General features: G+C 41.2%; 2 protein-coding genes across 2 annotated transcripts in view; one reads left to right on the top strand and one right to left on the bottom strand.

Annotated features, from left to right (window-relative positions):
- Positions 1–14,623, bottom strand: part of egfem1 (EGF-like and EMI domain containing 1) — a 48,950-nt gene that overhangs the window by 11,041 nt on the left and 23,286 nt on the right. Inside the window, exons 13-21 of the mRNA XM_020600284.1 lie at positions 14,268–14,525; positions 14,006–14,134; positions 11,555–11,683; positions 10,847–10,975; positions 6,858–6,992; positions 6,525–6,659; positions 5,703–5,828; positions 5,295–5,426; positions 547–702 (exon numbers count right to left, since the gene is read on the bottom strand). Of these exons, the coding sequence (XP_020455940.1) occupies positions 547–702; positions 5,295–5,426; positions 5,703–5,828; positions 6,525–6,659; positions 6,858–6,992; positions 10,847–10,975; positions 11,555–11,683; positions 14,006–14,134; positions 14,268–14,525 (1,329 nt within the window). The remainder of the gene's footprint in view (positions 1–546; positions 703–5,294; positions 5,427–5,702; positions 5,829–6,524; positions 6,660–6,857; positions 6,993–10,846; positions 10,976–11,554; positions 11,684–14,005; positions 14,135–14,267; positions 14,526–14,623) is intronic.
- Positions 7,761–10,680, top strand: LOC109960279 (EH domain-containing protein 2-like). Its single transcript, XM_020600250.1, has 6 exons — positions 7,761–8,021; positions 8,153–8,329; positions 8,599–8,696; positions 9,049–9,461; positions 9,574–9,738; positions 9,840–10,680. The coding sequence occupies exons 1-6, from the start codon at positions 7,801–7,803 to the stop codon at positions 10,398–10,400; spliced, it is 1,635 nt and encodes a 544-aa protein (XP_020455906.1). The 5' UTR covers positions 7,761–7,800; the 3' UTR covers positions 10,401–10,680.

Below are 14,623 nucleotides of genomic sequence, written 5' to 3'. Positions count from 1 at the left end.
CTGGAGCATTAGTTTTCAGCACACATTCTGTAAATGTCTCCTGAATGATCAAAGTCCAAGATGACATTTGGAGGTTAAAAAGAGGAAAATGCGCTATTGACAGATTCATTATTAAGTCATACTAGTGGCTTTCTGCTGACTCTGGCACTGGTAGCTATGACCACGAAAGGGCTGTGGCAAGAGGAAGGTCTTGAATAAGATTACAGAATGACACACTAAGAACTTTAGTGGCCATTTCACTGGATTCATTAAAACAATGATATCCTTAAGAAACATTAGCATGAGAACATGAATTGGTTAGCTAGGAAAGAAAAGACTCTTCCAGTTATGCTCTCCCTTTCCTAAAGTTGATAGCCACAAACACGTGGGTCCATTTATACTGAATAGACGTCAATTAAACCATATATGCCAGTGGGCGTATTCTTGTCCTCCCTCCTTTCTTCAACCTTACCTATCCCTGAACAATTGCCAGTGTCTCATTATAGAGATAATTGTTCGCAAATACATCATAATTGTGCTTAAGGAGAGGATGTCATGATGGGTTGCAGTGAGGGCCACCCTCACACCCTGTTTTAATGATGTGGCTTCCATTACCCAGAGTGCAGTGTGGTCCTGCCCAGCCAGCGGTGCATAGACAGGCTCTTGTGATGTGGTGGTAGTGGGCACCGTTCCCGCACTTGCACATCTGGCCACAGTCAAGACCTTAAAAGCTGCCTGGGCACGTTGTGGGCCAAGATAAAACACCCGAATGGTTAGAACTGGCAGTTTCACAAAAGCAGAGAGGAAAAGGTTTAGATGCACTTTTTTTATTTAGTTCTCCCTCTTCCCTTTCCCATCTCTCACTCTCTTCTTCCCCTCCTACTTTCTCTCTCTGTCTTCCCACCTACTGAAAAAACTAATATCAAATTGCAGCACCATGCTGTGGCTGTTCATTTGCAGAGCATCTGCGTTTGTTAAGTGAGCTCATGTCCCACATGTGTGGTGGATCTGGACCACATCAAAGTCAGGCGGTTCGGAGGCCATTCCCTTTTAGGGGTAGAGGGCACACAGAGAGCTGGTAATTAGAGCACCTGCTGAGTCCACAGGCCCCACTGATACGCCAATACACTGCAAAACAAAGTCAGGTTACTGTGCCCCCACCACCACCACCAGCACGCACATGCACATACACTTACAGCACTGGTGCTGATGCAATGACATGTCAGTGTAAGAGTCTGTTTCCCATTGTCAAGGTGAGCCAGAGAGATTGTTTAAGTGTGTGTAGAGTCAGTTGACACTCAGAGAGTTTGGTAAACATTTTGCCCCTGTTCACAAAAACTGTGGAATGAATAAGCCTTTCCACTACTAGGATGTCTGTATGCATGACTTCACCAAAGCAGGAAAGACTATGTTTATTCACGGCCTGGTTTTTTTTTGTTGTTGTTTTTTTTATCGCTCAATTTGTCACTGAAGACATCAGCATAATTGTACTTTGCAAAACAAAAAGCTCCTCCCTTTCCAATCTTTATTTACAGGAAGGCTGCTCTTGCACTGCTCAAGTCAGAAACATGCCTCCTTGAGTACTTTCTGCTGGTTTTTTTGCAGTAATATGTGAGAAAATCAAAGTCTGGTGAGGGTTTGGGTAAAGCCTGTCCCAGTCATCTCAGCAGCCAGCAGCTTGTCATTTCATTTACATGCCACTTCTATCTATAAGGAGAGCAGCAGGCAATGTTACTAAAGGAAGCCACATACTGGGAGCACAACACAAATTTGTAACTTGGTGGTTTTATGTATTATAAATGCCACACTACTGTAATCAGGGTGTTCCCCTACAGTTTATGCATCATATTCTCTTTCTCCTTCTCCAGTTGATGATGCTGCCTACTCCTACTTCTTCTGCCTTAATGCTTCAAAGTGGAAAAGTACCTTTCCTGCTTAGCGGTTTCTGGTATTGCCATGTTCCCACGCTGACAGCATGACATCTTTGCCTGTCTCTGTAGTGGTTAGGCTGAAATATTATTAAAGCCAGCCCACTGAGGATGCTGTCATTTTTACCCAGCTGTACATTAAATCTGTGGTAGTATTATAGCAAAAACAGTGGTTTATTATCTGGTGTTGATTATTATGATAACAGTTGCTGACACCATGGCAACAAGATGGTCTTTCTACCCTTTAAGAAAATGTTTCAAGATGCTCTGAAAATGAAACAGCTCAACACAGCTCTGATTTTAAAATGAGTGATGTTCCCTTTTAAAGGGGGCTTAATACCAGACACAGTAAATCAACTTGTTAAAATTCTTTCCTTCCTTTTCACAGTTTATTGTAGTACCCTGTACTCTACTCTAACTTCATGTGTTATACTGAGGCATCTGAATAGCAAAGTTTATTTTTAGTGCCAGCAGGGGGCGCCAGGGTTCCACATTAACTCCAGAGCAGGAATCTGTCATGTGATATTAATAGTTTCTGCTAGTGTTTGTAAGTGTAGACTCTTCCCTCTGAGTCTTTGTTTATAGGTGGGCACAAAGGATTCAGCCCACCACCTCACACACACACCCACACACACACACACACACACATACACACACTGTGTCAATGCTGAAAGGCTTCATCTCTAGACTAAATGAGCTTAAGACAGGAGGATTATTTCCAGATCCCTGGTTGTGTAAGAGCCACTGCTGTCAGCCCATAAAGCAGGTCCGGGGACCACACCGCCTGTTAGAGCAGACCACAGAAATAGAGCGGATAGAGAGAACACAGAATAGAACTTCCTGGTGCTATTCAGTCTATACACTGAAAGAGGTCAACACAATAACAACAACAACAAAACAACCCAGTTTCTTTGCCAATAATGCAGATGTTCAATGCCAGTGAAGCTGTTTTTTTTTTTTTACTGCAACCAAATTATGTATTTTTGATGAAAGCATCAAATCTGAAACAGAGCACAGTCCATGTTAACTGAAGACATTTTCTAGTATAAGACCTACGTCAGCAAAATGGCTCGTTTCCTTCAGTAAAATTTCACTGAAAAGCATCAGCCTCACCACCACAAAAATGCTTAATGAAACAATGCTTTAGCCATAGTAACCATAGTAGCCATAGTAAGTTTTTTAAGCCTTGTAGAATCACTTGAACAAGGAGATACTGTATATGCCAGAGTGTGGATGAAAATCCCACACACAGAATCAGACATCCCTTTCCATTTTAATTCTGTAAAACAGTTGAACTAAAGAGATCTGGTACGTCTCACAGCGCCGGCCTCTTCCTGACTTCTCCTGAAGGAAGAGGCCCAGCAGAAGACGGAGAAACTGGACACCTATGTCTGAGGGGAAAAGACCTTCAGAGAACAAAATCTGGTCAGACCGATAGCACGATTTCCACTGCAACATCCAATCAGGGTGGCGTCCACGTCTGAGGCCATTAAACTGTTATGACTAGGGACGTGAAGCTCTGTTCTAGTGTGACACAGCCATGATTTACGATGCCCCATGTACTACAGGGGTGGTATGAGTTTCTGGGCCTGGTATTACACTTACAGTAAATCGTACACTTTGTAATAACACGAGGCCACTTCAAGTCAAAGGACTATAATCAAGATCAAATCTATTATGTTGTTAAGACTCTTTGACTGTTGGTATGTCCCACAGTTCAGAAGAATATCATAATGATGAGATGAATATTAGTTACATGAAGGGTTTGCTATGGCAGCGTGCTTGAAAATACTCTGGATCCTATGAAATACATCTATCCCAAAATGATCTGTGTGGTTTTAAAATGGTTTAGCTCATGACATTACATGGAGAAGTTGATGATTCATTGAATGTGTGATGATTCACTGAACCATGGAAGCCCTGAAGAAATCAGAGAGAGGCCTTACAGTGCCCTCTACTGTATATAGAGATAAAGAGTGATAATGTTGAGGGTAAACTCATCACTCACAGCCCAACAAGGTAATCATAGTTTAACAAACAAATAAGGTAGGTAAAAAAAATTTTTAAAGCCCATTACAATGTCCTAAAGTGCACATTTTGTCCAACCAACAGTTGGATGGAGGAGCATCTGTAAACTGTTTTCCTCCAGTTATTTGAGGAAAACATCTGTATGGGTTTCGTACATTTTCAAGTGGGCTGTCCACGTGTGATTTGATCACCAAACTTGCATGTTGAAGCCAAGTGTGAACAGCAGTGTCCAACCTACAGTAAGGAGGAGTTACCACAAACTACTAGGGCACTGGTTTGAAGTTTAAATGAATTAAAGGTGAGTTCTTAGGAAATGATTGTGGTTTGTTTGTGGGTAGGTTCATGTGTGGGGGACAGAAAGAGAAATGGAAAGAGGGCTCTGTACTAGTGAGAGATGATCTTTGATTACCTGTGTTCTTAGTTCTAAGAGAAAATTAGCAAAACTACTTGGAATGGATACAAAATGAAAGATTCTAGTCAAAAGTGCACAGGAGCTTCATACGCTGCATTTAAATCTCTAATTATACAGTAAACTACAAGTTCCAGGGTCAAATGAAAAATGTACTCAAATAATGCATGTTATGATAGAAAGGAAATAACTTTCAGTATTGCAAATGAATTCATGGGATGTTATAACTGAGACTCACCCCATGGTGGCACCATTTACTAAAACATCTGTGAAGTTGCTTGCTCTTTTCACAGTGGTCTCCGGTGAAGCCAGCACTGTACACACACTGACCAGTGACTGGGTCACAGCCCAGAGAGCTCTCCTGGCACTGACATTTAATGGTGCACCCTTGGCCCCACTAACCAGATGCTACGAAGGTCAGCAAATGTTGCAGTGAAAGTTATGTACAAGATTTTGATATGCTGATGATACTTTTTGTTTTTTCTGCACCCCTGCATTGTCTTAAAAGATAACACAAAGAAATGAAAAGAAGTATTATACTGTATTTGTAAGGATAATTACATGTTGCACAGTCATAGCCTGCTTTGCCAGGAGGGCAGACACAGTGTCCAGTCTGTGGGTCACAGGTGGCATCAGGGTGGCATGAACAATACAATAAACAGTCTGGTTTATGTTACACACAACAAACATCCATGCTTTAGTTCGACACTTGGTTAGTGGAAGTGAAGAATATCTTTGATTTAAATGAAACTTTACTATATAGATTGTTTCAAACACAATCCAAATATAATGCAGATCATTACAGCAGTTTATTCATTCATCCAACTATTGAATAATTCTGTCTATTTATGACATAGAAATGTGACTGATTGGTCCAAATAGTCCTAAATTTAAAAGAAAAACAATTAAAATGTTTTTTCTTCTGGTGTTTCAATATGATTGACACTCACCATGTTGGCAGAGGCTTCCAGTGAAGCCTGGCTTGCAGTCACAGCCTCCAGTCTGCTTATTGCAGGAGCCTCTGTTCTCACAGTTAGGGCAAAATGACTGGCACTTCAACCCCCAGAATCCATGAGGACAGTCTGAAGAACATCAAGTTTCTTGCAGTTTAACTGAGCAGTAAACCACTTATGTGTTAGTTATTTCTCTGTAAAGCCCTAAAATGTGTGGATAATCCGGAGGAGATAAGGACAAAGCACACAAACACCACAGTGGGCTAAAGATAATACTGCAAGCTTGTTATGTCAGTGAATTTGAACCGGTTGTCATCACATTTTCTTTTCTCTATGAGCTACAACATAATCAGAATAAAATGTCCTAAAACTAATATTAAATGGCAGTGTCACAAAATAAACTACCTTCTTGACAGGAGTGTCCTGTCTTCCCAGCGGGACAGACACACTGTCCTGTTACAGGATCACAAGGAGCTTCTCCACAGTCACAGGTCAGCTGACAGTTTTCTCCATAGCTCCCAGCTTGGCAGGCTAGCAACAGAAAATACATCAAAAATGACAAACAGAGACAAATACAACCCACAAAAGACAAAGAAAGACATTTAGAAATAGTCAATCATTTTCTGCCAAGAGCCTCTGGAGTAGTAACCAAAGTAATTTGCGTCTGATATGGCCTGGTCTGCAACTTAAGCTAAGTGCAACAACAGAAACGCCTGCACTGACCAGGTGAATTCAAGACAAAGTCTTATTTATTTCACTTCAATCCATCAAAGGTAGCAGAGACTGAATAGAAGAAGACAAATTTATATGCATTAAGGGAACTGAAAAGATTGTAACAGTGGTGGACAGAATCTGATTTATAATGATTCCTGATATCACTGTGACATAACTGAGCAAAAACAGCATACATCCAAACAAGTATGCAAATGATAACCACAGTATGTAGGCACATGCACATCACAGTTAAGTGTACCCAAAGTGACCCTCTACTATGTAACCACATGAGAGCGCTGTTGAGTCAAGCTTTGTGGAGGACGTCATACATCAAAGTGTCTTTGAAACATTTAAAAAGCAACAAATGATCTTGTACATGCCAGATGTTTGAAAGAAACTTTAAAAACAAGAATAATGCCTGAAATGTACTTGACTTATGTCCTTTTTCATATATTGTTCTTTATGTTTTGTAGCTTGATGCACAAATTGCACTGAAGTTGCTCTTTGTCTTACCCTGCTGACATTTATCCCCATGAAGGCCCGCAGGACACCGCTGGCTGCACTCTCCAGTGCTGGGGTCACATGGTCTTCCACCTGGACAGTCGCATTGCTGCTCACAGCCTGCGCCGAAGAGGCCAAGTTCACATTCTACATTGGGACATATAAACACATAAACCATACAAGGAAAGATTAACATGATGCACAATTTCAATCTAAACATTTAGTAAAACTATGCAGGGTAGACAGTTAGGTTATTCAAATCATAACCTGTAATCACTGTGGGCTGATCTGACATTTTGCATCCACTTGGATGTTGAAACTGAATAAATGAATAAGTGCTTGTACCTTTCTCGCACCGTAAGCCGTGGTGTGCGGCTTTACAGAAACAGCTCCCTGTTTTGGGATCACAGCCAGTGGAATGTTCTTGAACACAGTCACATTCCTTGGAACAGCTCGCACCGTGCGTCCACCTGGGACAAGCTGAGGTTTAAAAACAGACAAGAGCATGAATTAGGCTAAAACAGTGGCTGGTTTCAAAATGTTCTCATGTTTGTATACTCTACAAAAAGTTTACATATATGAATTACACTTATATAGTTATGAGTTTCTTTTAAGTTAAGCAAAGAAAGCACTTTACACTTTGAGAATAATCCCTTCTACTATCAGATTACATTTTAGCATGAACCAAACGATAAAAACAGCTACCATGTTATCACAGTGCCAGGCTTCTGCCAGTTTAACTCATGTGACTGCTGTCTCTTGTTTCATTTGATTTCTATAACTAAAAATATAGAGCATCATTCATCCCTACTGCAGTATATTTACATATTTAACTTGAGACCAAACTACAGTACTTGTGTAAGCACATTCCTACAAAGTGTGAATGATAAACATGATGACAGTTGCTACTGTTGTTGGTAGTTTTATACAAACTTTATTATATGAAACGAAGAGCTGAATAAATAAAGTATTATGCAAGATTTTTAAAACTTCAGCACTGCCACGTTTGCATTCAGTGATTCCGAGAATGGATTTTGCCAAGATTGCCTCAACTCAGCAACAAAGCTGAACTCTGCTCCACCCTGTCCCTCTCGACATGGACTCTGTCTTAGGTGCAGCTGCAGGCTCTGGTTACACCCTCTCCACCCTCTAAATGTCCCGCTGCAGGATGGAGTGGACAGCTGTGAGAATCTGATAATAATCCTAGTGCATGTTCTCCCATCATTCAGCTTGGTCTTAGAAGAGTGAGTTGGTTCCACACAGAAATCAAGAGCACATATTCATCGCCATGTCCTTCTGGAGGCTTGGGAGCAACCCTAAAACATTGGAGGATGTTAATATGGTGACAGAGCAGCTGAAGAGTCTTTATTATAAGAGGTTGCTGCCAATAGAGAAACATTACTCTTTCCATCATTTTCACTCACCGGGCTATGAGGATGCAGACTTTGACAACAAGCCAATGGTGCTGGTGATGGGTCAGTACTCAACGGGAAAGACAACTTTTATCAGGTAGGACTTCATGCTTCGAGCACTGAAAAGAGGCTGCAAAAGTCTTATCTGTACATGTATTGTATTACAGTAAGCGCTGCAGTGGAGGAAAGGATGGCAACAGTGATGATTTGCACTGTGTATGTCTTCAGGTATCTCATTGAACAAGATTTTCCTGGCAGCAGAGTTGGACCGGAACCAACCACTGACTGTTTTACTGCCCTCATGTATGGAGAGGAGGAAGGAATCATCCCTGGAAATGCCCTTACAATGGATCCAAGAAAGCCCTTTCGCAACCTCAACCCTTTTGGAAATACTTTTCTGAACAGGTGAAGGACAGAACAAAAAAAAAATTTTTTTAAAGGCTGAGAAAAGTGAAGGGAGGGAGAGGGAGAGAAAGAGTAAATAATGGATTTTTTATATTATTATTTTAATGTTGGAATCTCATAAAAGTTAGTTTGTTCCAACTTCTTCTTCTTTTATTCAGGCATATTCTAAAGGCCCTGCCTATGTCCTGCATCTGATACAAACATAGTAGGCTGATGCTTTGCCAGAGTTTTTAGTAAAGAATCATGCATAATTTTAAATGTTTTTGCAGGTTCCAGTGTGTTCAGATGTCAAATCAGGTCCTTGAAAGTATCAGCATTATCGACACACCAGGGATCTTAACTGCTGCCAAAAGAAAACTAAGCCGAGGTGAGACAGAAAACCTTTCTAGTTTCTTTTGTAATGTTAAGAGGATATAACTTGAAATATTCAGTTTTAGACCAAAAAAATGGATGGCATTGTTACTACTGGCATTATTTAATTTCCTGGTAAGAACAAAGTCATGGTAGTTGCAGTAAAATATCTCAGCCCAGCATCATTCACTCAAGTCAGACACACAGCAGATGGAAGTAATGTGCCTGTGAAGTTGGGTGGAGACAGGCAGTAAGTAATAGTAACTGAAATGGCTGGAAACCAGCAGAGGCCACTGGGATGGGTTCCTCTACATCATGAAGAGTGAGGCTGTTAATGAAAACCCTGTGTTTTCATTCTTCATCCCCAGGCTACGACTTCCCAGCGGTGCTGCGCTGGTTGGCTGAGCGTGTGGATCGAATCATCCTGCTGTTCGATGCACATAAACTGGACTTCTCTGATGAGCTCAACCGAGCCTTCAGGGCTCTATATGGCTATGAAGACAAATTGCGTGTGGTTCTCAACAAGGCTGACAGAGTGGACTCCCAACAGCTCATGAGAGTGTATGGCGCCCTCATGTGGTCATTGGGGAAAGTGTTTCGAACCCCCGAGATCCTGCGGGTTTACATTGGATCTTTCTGGTCAGAGCCAAGGCAGGTGTGTGACCACTACCAGCTGATAGAGCTGGAAGAGGAGGATCTTTTGGCTGACATAAGGAACCTGCCATGCAATGCCGCAGTGCGCAAGCTGAACGACCTGGTGAAGAGGGCACGCTTAGTGAGGGTGAGAGATTGTCTGATATATTCCATTCTTAGCCATACTTTGGGTAAATAATTACAAAGTGAGCTGCAGTTATGGTGGCTGTGTGCCTTATTTGAGCTTTCACCCCTGCTAGGCTCATGCCCACATCATCAGCTATCTGAAGCAGGAGATGCCAACCATTTTTTGCAAAGAAAGCAAGAAGCACAATCTGATCTACCAGCTTCCTGTGATTTTCACCAAGATCCAGCAACAGCATCAAGTCCCAGCTGGAGACTTTCCTGACTGCACCAAGATGCAGGTCAAACACTATATTTTATTTGCTGCATAAAGAAATACTTTCATAAAATATTCTACAGTATGTTCTGTGAGTCTAACAGGTAATTTTGCATACATTTTCAGGAGAAACTTTTGGGTCAAGATTTCTCAAAGTTCAAAAGACTGAAACCAAGTCTAATGGCCTCCTTGGATAAACTTCTGGCCACTGAAATTGCAAACCTGGTGCCTTTACTTCAACAACAACAGCTGAAGAAGAAATCCTTCCCTGGTGTCTTGGATGGTGAATTTTTAGGGACATTTAGGTCTGAGCATTATAGGAGAGATCCTTTCAAGGCACTCCCCGGAGATGATGAGAGCAGTGAAACAGATTTTGATGAGTGGGCAGTGGAAAAATACAAGCCCAAATATGATGAGATATTTTATAACCTCAGTCCAAATGAGGGTAAACTGAGTGGCACCAAAGTCAAAAAATGGATGACGTCCACCCTTCTTCCCAATTCTGTGCTTGCTCATGTCTGGAGGCTGGCTGATGTAGACAGAGACGGCATGTTAGACAACGAGGAGTTTGCTTTGGCAGTCCACTTGATTGAGGGAAAACTACAGGGCCACTGGCTCCCCCGAGAGCTGCCCTCTCACCTGGTGCCACCATCAAAACGGCAAAGCACAGCCAGCGATGAAGAGTGAACACTGACAGGAAGCTGGGGCTCTGTGTTTTCACAATTTGTACATAGTTTCCTAAATATAATCTGGTGGTAGCATTTTTTTGGTTCAACACAAACTAACAAAGTTCTGTGTCTGTTTAGGAACCTGAGAAAATGCTGAGTTGACAGCTGACACCAAAACCTAAAGTTTATCATGGATGGTTTTGATCATTTCTTTTATTTTATTGTCATTCTTGTTTCATGTCACATTATCTGTATTCAACCAACTGTCCAGGTTAAATGAAATACAACTATTATCAGCAACAAGGTGGCTTTTCCCTCTAGGTTATTTTGCCATCGCTGTAATCCATTTTTATTAATGGCATTAAACCTATAAAGACTATGAGTCACTAATATTTCATTGTTTGTGATAGTAACATCATCATAATTATGTTATGGGTGATGTGATGAGGTCAGGTTGGTACTCACACAGGTGGCAGAAGCGGCCATACAACCCAGGTGAGCACAGGCAGCCTCCATACAGACGATGGCAGCGTCCATTGTTGGGACAGTTGCACTTCCTTCTACAGTGCCTCCCAAAATAACCCCTTGGGCAACCTGTGAACATGAATTGTGTCAAAAATGATTATGTCTGCCTCTGTAAAATTAGCTTTATTGTAATAAGAGCAAGGAACAAAATCAACAAAGGAATGTAGCACCAATTTGTAAGATGCCAGCTTTAAATTTTTTAAGGATACTTTCTGCAAACATTAAAAAAATAACACTGAGCAGGGGTTCCCAGCCTGGGGATCGAGACCCCTAAAAAGGTCACAAGATGACTGCCCAGGTAAGAAATAAGGCAAAGCTAAATTCTGATATGCATAATTATGTTTAGTCTTTAGAACTCTCTCTAAATCTCGCTTCTGTCTTGTGATATAGTTTAATCCTTCCAGGCCTTAAAACTCTTTCAAACTAAACAATGCCAAAAGGGAAAAATCAGTCCATGATTGAAATGATCACAACTCACAGATGCACAACCTGTGACAGAGTATTAAGGGCGTATTGATTCACATCAAAGGGTCACAAGCAAAAAATGTTTGGAATCACTGACCTAAGGCCTGGTTGTTGTTTGTGTGTGTGTCCTGTGTGCATGTGTGTGTGTGCTGTGTGTCTGCAGAGGAAAGAATGTACACTAACCATCTTTGCAGAGCAGGCCCTGTACCCCTGGGGGGCACAAACACTTCCCGGTCACAGGGTCACACAAGCCTTCATTCTGACAGCGGCACAGACTGTTACAGGTGTGACCATAGGTCCCCTGTGGACAAGCTATAAGGGTGGGGGGGCAGAGAGACACCACCATTCTCAGTTTTACTAAGTGGGTCAGACTGTGGGAAATACAAAGTCTGGTTCACTAGAGGCCAGCCAACACGTCCATCTTCCATTCTGTTTTTCCACATGTTGTGTGACATTGTTAATCTCTCTGCTCTTGTTAGTAATTACAACAAGAACCAGCTGGCTGTTTAAGACGTGTTAAAGTGTTACAATCCAACAACTGAATGTCTGCTTAAAGTCCAGGTCACACAGAGCACATTTATTTTACTCCATGGGAAGATAAAACATCTTGAAATGATTTATGGAGGTTATGACATTTTAATAACATCAAATAGACACTGATCCTACACTAAATGAAGAAGCAGACTAAACTAAGTGTTTAGTTTAGAGAGAATAGAATATCAAAATTTTCTACACACAATTTTTTTTTTCATAAAAATATTAAGCAGTGACATCTTGCACCAGATGTGACATGTACATCTGGAAACCAAAGCTAATGAACAGTAAAGTGCGTGGTGTTATGCTGCAGTGATTGCACGTCATGTCGATGGAAGAGGCAATGTGATGTTTTTAAAGCTTGTTGAGGTGATGTGCAAAATAAACAGAGCTGTTTAAATACCACAAACATTTTATTCTTGTAACTAGTGCTTCATAAAACAGGAAATATACAAGACGGCTCTTGTCTGATGGAGCCTAGATTCAAAAACAAGCTGCATGAGAACACCTACAACATGTTTATTTCCAACACTTAAAACAAATTAAGGTCATAAGGTGGATTTTTGTAGAGGTTTATCATTGTTGCTGTGGTAATTTTACTATAAGATGAATGTATTCTGTAAGTTGTGATTTTGTGTAAATTCAACAGCTGATGTAATATACAAAGCGGTGTAAAGGTTGGAATCAAGGCAGTGTTTAAGAAGGTGCATTTTCATAGTCCACATTACAGTTGTGCATATTTTACTCTCACTTCAGCAGTAGTCACAAGTTTCTCATTGACTACATGCAGTGCTCCAGCTGCAGACACACAACATCTGGTGACTAGTGATGCCTATATTTAAGGTAAGGGTGAAAATTACAAGCATAAAATTGGGGTAGCCCTCCTTATCCATCTGCCAGTGTACTTCATGAGGTAATGTAAAAACAAACGGATGCTCCTCTTCTTACTAAGTGTGTATTATTCAATAACAAGCATCAAAAGCACTTAAGAGCACTGTAACATAAGTACTGATTGTTCTCTTCTCCTGCTGCAACGGATTGTGTCCAGTGAATTGTGCCATGGGAGAGTTTGGGCCAAAGTACTACAGAAAAATGTCATACAGTGATTGTCAGGTTGCATTCCCGCCCTCTCCTTTTGTGTTAACTGTATTAGCACTGTTCTTACCTGATCACTTGTGTGAATGGCTGATTTGTTTCCTTTTCCTCAGATTTGATTTACTGTGCATGTTAACTCTACAAAGTCAGGTAAGAAGGTCCAAAATGTTTCTTTTGCTTATACTCTACCACATTACTGCCTACTGTAACAACTCCAATAAATCTGCTTAAGGCAGTAATATTGCTCATCTGCTCCACCTGAAAACGTTACCCATGTCCCAACCCAGCACTTTCACTTTCTTGGGAAAGTGTTTCTGAAAACGACTGATTGCTTCTAATGAAATTACAGTATCCCACGTGGCTCTTCTCTTATGATTACCAGCCTGGCTCGAGTTCAGACCAAAGACAGCCATTAATCATGAAACTGGACCTCCTTGGCCTCGGGCTGTGCTCTTGCTGTGGGCCTTGGCATCAGACCAGTAGCAGGCAGATTCAGCTTTCAGGAGCCCATAAACAAACCCGCACCCCACACAGGAGGAGGTGACAAGTTTTGATACATGGCTGTGGATCAATGCACGCAGTGCCCTATCTAGATAAAATTTCTGGGGGTAGTTCAAACAGACATAGAAGAGGATGTGTCCTGTGGGAAAAATTAAGTTGTATGTATGTGTGTTCTGTATTGTTAATATTATCCACTTGTCATGTACAGTATAGCATATAACCTGGTCTTAAAAGATTCAGTTTGGTCTTCCATCCATGTGCTTGTCTCAACCAGACAGTTGTTTATTTTTTTACATTCTTTTAATGAAATGTGTCCACATTTGAGGAAATATTAGCTTTATTGCTGTCTGTGGATACTTGAAGGAAAGCATTTAGAGGAGAGCGGTAACAGTTGTACAGAGTTTAGCTCACTACAGCACTTGTCAAGAATCTGTGTTGCAAAGAAAAGATGTAACATTGCACATACAGATGTAACAGTAAAATGTTAGCCACTGGTATACTTACTCTCATTGCAGATAACCCCAGTCCAACCAGGTAAACATTCACATCGGTCTCTGTTTTCACTACACACTCCATTCACACAGTCTTCGCAGCTCACAGTGCAGTCTTCCCCAAAAGAGTCATCTAGACACACTGAAAAATAAACAGTCACCATAAAGCAAGGTTATTTTAATAGCTTACTGGTTTTAAGATTTAATAGGAAAACAATACAATGATACCCATTTGATTTCTCACCAGGCATCAGATTTCATGCTTTTTACTGTACCTGTGTGGCTGCCCAGTCTGAGCTCTCCCCGACGCTCTCTCTGGATCTCCAGTTCTTTTTCACTGTCACTACCATCATCATCATCATCATCATCATCATCATCATCACTGCTGTCATAACGCGACTGCAAGGCTGCTGTGTACTGCAGCAGCTGAGGAGCCTTGCGGAACAGCAGGTCTGGTAATTTGTGCACCACCAGCTGCTCTTCCTCTTCTTCCTCCTCCTCCTCTTCTTCATCCATTTCTCTGCCATACAGAGCTAAACACACCCAGTAAAGTTAAAATGAGTATTTTAAATGGCTGAAATTCTTATGTTTTACTTGTCCATAAACAGTGGGACAGATGCTACAACAATTA

The sequence above is a fragment of the Monopterus albus genome, unplaced genomic scaffold (assembly GCF_001952655.1).
Source record: "Monopterus albus unplaced genomic scaffold, M_albus_1.0 scaffold46.1, whole genome shotgun sequence".
NCBI lineage: Eukaryota > Metazoa > Chordata > Actinopteri > Synbranchiformes > Synbranchidae > Monopterus > Monopterus albus.
This window is presented reverse-complemented; position numbering and strand designations above follow the sequence as displayed.

What these genes read in the sequence shown, in the direction of transcription:
- LOC109960279 (XM_020600250.1), top strand. Translation starts at nt 7,801, where the DNA reads ATGTCCTTCTGGAGGCTTGGGAGCAACCCTAAAACATTGGAGGATGTT. An exon ending in GGAAATACTTTTCTGAACAG is followed by an intron (nt 8,330 to 8,598) that starts GTGAAGGACAGA and finishes ATGTTTTTGCAG; the next exon opens with GTTCCAGTGTGTTCAGATGT. An exon ending in AGAGGGCACGCTTAGTGAGG is followed by an intron (nt 9,462 to 9,573) that starts GTGAGAGATTGT and finishes CACCCCTGCTAG; the next exon opens with GCTCATGCCCACATCATCAG.